We start from the raw sequence: 6000 nt of genomic DNA, 5'->3' as shown, positions 1-6000 counted from the left end.
TGTCGTTTACGTAGCAAGGTGGGGCCTCACAACTAATTATTTTACCCCCTGCTGTAATACAGTGCTTCTCAAATGGGGGATTGTGTACCTTTGGGGGTACGCGATTGCACTACAGGGGGCACTTGAGAGTAAGTGGAAAATAAACAAATAAAAAATATGTATTTTTGATTTAAAATTATTTTATTTTTGTTTCCCCTTGTCTGCACATGCTGTCGAAGGTCAACACTACATGTAGTGCAATCTTTTTGACAGCGATGCATGTTTTGTTATTGCAATTAAATAATGAATTTATTTTATTGCATAATTGTGACCATCACCAGCCCTCCCTAAGGAATGGTAAGTAAACCTAAAAAGTGGAGAATATAAAAAGAGAGGGCAGTGTTACACCTAGGTAAGGTGGGAAGGGAACGGGGAAGAGGGAGTCAGGGTAGGACAATGGAAGGGATGGGGAAGAGTAGAGTAAATAATAGTGAATAAAACGTTAAATTTAAAATAATAATAATGAAAAATCTGTTGAATAGAGCAAGAACTGAAAATCCAAGGGTCAGTCTTGGTCCCACACCAGGTTGGAGATAACAGGTAATGATAAAAACTTGAAATAAATGTATTCAGGAGACACTAAATACTGTTTTATTACACTTATATTTACAAAGTTTGATTTTTTAAACTGTGTTATCACTCATTCATTCCATCATTATGCTCTATAGTTGTTTTTTTTAATATAATTTATAGTATTCTAAGCAAAATTTAGTATGTGGACAAAGAGGATAATTTGGATTCAGAAACGGGGGTGAAAATCGATAATGGGTAATAATTGATTCACAAACATTTAACCCAAAAGCACTATCGAACGGCGGTTTTCACTCTTCCAAAACATATTTATATGATTTTAATGACGTTGCGTTTGAGTGTCATGGGTAGCTTCAGCATCGACAGTGTTTCCTTACTCCTAAAGCCACTTTGTCCACCAGGAATGTGTTCAGGTATGCCAAAAAAAATCACTGTGGTGACCTTGGAAGAGAAGAGCCAAAAGTGAATCTCAATAGTGATCAAGCACAAACATAAATGTCATTAAGATATTTGATTCATTCAAGTTTTCAGCAGAAATGTTGTGCGTTGAACAACGACAGTCACACAGTACGTGGTGTAGTTACAGCTTTATTAGGGATGAGAATGTTCCATGATGAACAAATGAGGGGCAGAAACAGAACACAGTACCAACTCATCTCTCTTACATGATTCTGCAAGACATTATACAACCTGGAAGCCAACTGGTGCTCTGCACAAGCCTCTTTACAAAAACACTCTCCTTAAGAAGAAGATTAACGCTACGGGGAAACGCAAAAACGGCCACACGCTACTACTAAAGCAGGGATCTCACTTCAAATGCATTTTTGTAGACTGAAATATTCGACAATAAACTCCCTCCTGAGCACAAAGGACAATCTGCAACTCCTTCAGACTAAAACCAACCAAGGTCAGGTGAATAAATAGGAAAGAGGCCATTGGTCAGTGACTGGCTTGATCCCATGGAAACACTGGTTGGAGTGTGGGTTTGTTGGTCAATTGTTGGGAGAGGTAGGAGAGTTGTTATGGTCAAAAGTGTCAGGTCCCAAGATGGAAGTGTAAGAGCAAATAAATGACAGTACAGGTATTACATGATCATGTGATACATCCTGCAAACATGTCACTTCATAAACGTGTGTTCCATAAACTGCACCAAGATACATTCTTACAGCTTATTTTAATGCCATCAAAAAAAAAAAAAAACTGTTTTACTTGGATCAATTCATTTAGAGTTGTAACAAACAGTGGCCAAATTGATCTGTAAATGAGTTAAATACTTGCTGACCAAACGTTTGTACTACTGTTGGATTAAAAAGGAAGTTTGGCATAAATTACAGTTAATGTAAAGTTTGGGGTTTTCTATTTTTAGTCAAAAGCTTAAAAAACAAAATCCTTCAATCATTACAGATGGAAACATCATTAATCAGCTGCAGTGTTGTTCAGGTTAACATCTGGCCCTACTTTATGACGAGTGATCCTTCATTCCCTGTTGAGCAATAATGAGGACACACGGCGTGGATGCACCACATTCACTTAAAAAAAAACCCCAAAAAAAAAACAGTAACGAGTACACAACAAAAAAAACCCCTTCTTTAGCATTAAGGCCAACAGCATCACATGTACTGTATCATCACAACCACACAGGGCGATGATTGAAGCACACCTGGATCCCACAACACCATAAAAACCATCCGAGGTGCCAGACCGTTTGTTTATCATTGGGACTTCTTCTTTATTAGCATCGCAGGACAGATGTGGCCTCGCACGATAAGGTCACCTTCACTTTATTGCTTTGGATTCTGGATAGAAAATGTTTGAGATGTTTTTTTTTTATTATTTCACCATTTTGGGATCTGGGCGTGATTCTAGGAATCGGTGGAGATAACAAGACACATTCGAGTGAAGAGGGGGGGGGAAAGCATGACTTAGAGCTTTCCACCAATTACAAAACATCTCTCATTACAGTAGAAAACCACTAAGGAAAGAACTTTACAAAAATGCTTCAATATTTATCTTTCCTCACTCCACTTTAAAGAAGGGGACTAAAATCAGCAGGGAGAGTTATTCATAAAAACTCCACATTATTCATCTATAACTAACTTCTAACTGGAGAATATTTTTCAGACTCTGGAGTGCGTAGAGATTCACAGACGCCACTTTCTGCTTCATCTCATCCAACGTTATCCAACGACTGTGTGCTAAAACATCCTACCAAAGGAGAATTTACAACCTCTAACACGTCACTTCTGATTGTTTGACTTGAACTCGTGTGACTGAAATGAATGTGACACTCGGTCAGCTGTTCCCTAGGTTACACTAAGCACATGCAAATGGTCGACTCCCCCTTTCCTTTGATATCTACACATAAAAGGCTTCACAAAAAGGCGTGTTAGGGTACTTTACTTCAGTGAAAAAGATTAAGTCATCTCAAGAATTTATTGCAAGTACTTCTTGCAATGAATCTTATTTATAGATGGCAGAAAGGGTTTGCAGACAACCCTTTTTTTTTTGTTTTTTTGGTCTTTGCTCAGCTGGCTCAGTTGCAGCTGGACAAAGACTGGAGAACTGCTGGGAACTGGCTGCCTCGGTCATCTCCTCCTCTCCTCATGTGCTGTCAGTGAAGGTGTTGGTACAAGGTCTATCTTTACTGGCTCTGGGACTCGCGGACCTTAGCCTGCAGGGCGTCGCACGTCTTCTTGGCGTCGCCGAGCAACATGGCAGTGTTGGGCTTGTAGAAGATGGGATTATCGACGGCTGCATAGCCGACGCCCAGGGAACGCTTCATCACGACCACCTGAAAGGGAAGGAGATCAGGTCACATGACCGCCGTGACAAGGTTGAAGCAGGAAAATGAATGGGATTCAAGTTTTACACAGGAGAACTTTTCAAAATAAAAGCTGAAAATTCATTATTTCACCTGACATTGTGCTGTCATTAGCATTGTATAATAAAGTGTCATGAAAACTATCATTAAGTGACATTCGCTAAATTATGAAACCTTTGGAGCTATGTTGGCATTTTTTGGGTTAGGTGGAGGGATCTAGTGGGGTTAGGGTAACAGTCAATTACATTTTTCAGTTACAATTACATTTTCAATTACAATTACAGTGACAGGCTTTTTTTCCAATTACAACTAAACTACATTACTTTTTATCCTCAGAAAGTCAATTACCATTATGTTCTCAATTACTAACGTTCAATTACAATTAATAGCAATTACTGAGCCTGAAATAAATAACTTCATCAAAGTCAACCTTCCTCTTGTGTTAGCTTTCTGTTAGCATCTCTTATGATAACGAGTCCTAAATCAGCTGTAAAATATATTCAAAACAAATATCATCTCATTTCTTTCCTTTCTCTTGGTTACCTTGTTAGGCTTTCTCATCAATGGAAAAATAGCTTTTAATACTTTTTTTAAATGGTAAAATGTGGGAAAGTTTAATGTAAAAGTGGAGTGGGTGAAAACCTATGGTTTGAGACAACAACAAGAGTGAGACAAGGTAGCATACTTTCTCCTTTGCTTTTCATGCTACTGACAGGTGTCATGTCATAATAATGACAGTGTAATGTCAGCCTTATGTATAAACCTTCAACTGAAGTGTGACTAATGTCTGTAAAGGGCCCATGTTGGGCTAAATCGACTTCTCTGTGCTTTAAACATGATAAAAGTGCTATATGGGCTTGATACACATGCCCAAAGTGTTTATTTCATTGATTCCCTCAATCGTTATTTAGATTTGTTCCTTTCTTACTGCAGGGCGAGCCCGAACACCTCCCTCCAATTTGATGACGCGTTCCCACTTTGATGACGAATTTGAAAAACAACATGACATGGGACCTTTAACAAAGTTTAAAAAGAAGCATATGGAATAGAACCACTGTAAAGGTCAGTTTAAAGTGGGTTCTTATGTGTGTGTGGTAGAGTGATGTGTCCTAGCTGATTTCCCTGGGGTAAGAGCAGAAAAGTGTGGGCATGCTGAATTAATCCCAGATCTGAGAGCAGTGCCAGGGGATGCTCTGAGTGTTGTCATTCCATGAGGACACATTCACCACTAATGGGATCAGGCTGCGACTGCACCTGGATCTGCAGCAGTGTGTATGTGTGTATGTGTGTGTGTCCTTGTGCAGGTGCGGACCGTCCGTCTGTGTTCAAAAAGGAAAGAAAAGCCTTCCACTCCTCTCCATCAGGACAAATCTTATCTCACACACGCACACAGCAGATGTCTCACCTGCTTCGACTTCCAGACCTCCAGCACAGGCATGCCAGCGATGATGGAGTTGGGGTCTTCTTGGGAGGCCGAGTTCACCGTGTCATTAGCGCCGATCACCAGAACCAAATCAGTCTCTGTAACACACAAAAGAAAGAAAAAAGTTCAAAACACGTCGGCATTCAAAAAAAAAAAAGAAATCCTCTCTCTCCTACAGATTCCTACTCTTTGTTTTATTCTTCAAAGAAAATCAAGTTTTATTCATGGAATTATATAAAAACTTAGGTACTTAACGCCCCATGGCATCAAATAAAGCTCCAACAGACATTAATCTAAAGACTGTGTCATGACGCAGCTCTACAGAACACTGAAAAACAAGCTTTACAAACAGGTGTGCTTACATCTAAAACATGCAGGATAGGGGTCTTCCCAAACTGGACATGGGGCCCCCATGCCTGTATAATTTAGTCAATAATTTGAGTAAATGTAAAAAAAAAAAGCTAAAACATCTTTTTATTTACATTTTTATTAAATACGAGTGTGTATAAACATCATTTGGAATTAAATATAAAATAAATTCAATATAGAAACACTATTTTATAAACTTTCTGCAGTCTATTCTTCTATGAGAAACTGAGATTTGTAAATTGCAGAGTACATTTTAACTAGGGGTGTCCCGATCCGATATCGGACATCAGTCCTATATCAGCCTGAAAACCAATGTCTGATTAAAATTTACTATTTTTTTTTCTTTTTTCAAATAATTTTTTCTTCATTTTATTCAATTGTAGAATACTGTATATATTATGTTGAAGGTTAAAATGTATGTAACCAATTGGTTAATAATAAATGGGTCAGTTTTTCTCATATATACAGTTGCTGACTATTGTTCTCTGTTTGAGTGACATCACTTGATCAACACTTTTCTAACATTCCACACTACAAAGTCATTATTATTTCATTTAAAAAAATAAAAAAATAAATAATAATAATAATAATAAAAGTATGTATGATTCATGCTGATATCGGATCAATATCGGTATCGGCCGATACGCAAGGCTGCAATATCAGTATCATATCGGAAATGAAAAAGTTGTATCGGGACATCCCCAATTTTAACAAACATAAGCAAAAGAAACCCCTAGCCTGTAAAAACTACTCATGCTTTTAGCTTTTTAAAACATTGCTGAAATATCATCACAACATTACATTAAAAATCTGCTTC

At 38.0% G+C, this 6000-nt stretch overlaps 1 protein-coding gene across 1 annotated transcript in view; it reads right to left on the bottom strand.

The window, feature by feature from the left end:
* Positions 1–1142: 1142 nt before the first annotated feature.
* The window catches only part of nnt (nicotinamide nucleotide transhydrogenase), a 34846-nt gene continuing 29988 nt past the window's right edge, over positions 1143–6000 (bottom strand). Inside the window, exons 21-22 of the mRNA XM_028463019.1 lie at positions 4797–4912; positions 1143–3361 (exon numbers count right to left, since the gene is read on the bottom strand). Of these exons, the coding sequence (XP_028318820.1) occupies positions 3212–3361; positions 4797–4912 (266 nt within the window). The 3' untranslated portion in view covers positions 1143–3211. The remainder of the gene's footprint in view (positions 3362–4796; positions 4913–6000) is intronic.

Source organism: Gouania willdenowi, chromosome 12 (genome assembly GCF_900634775.1).
Source record: "Gouania willdenowi chromosome 12, fGouWil2.1, whole genome shotgun sequence".
In the NCBI taxonomy this organism is placed as follows: domain Eukaryota; kingdom Metazoa; phylum Chordata; class Actinopteri; order Blenniiformes; family Gobiesocidae; genus Gouania; species Gouania willdenowi.
Note: the sequence above shows the minus strand (reverse complement) of the source record. Positions and strands in the feature narration are given on the sequence as shown.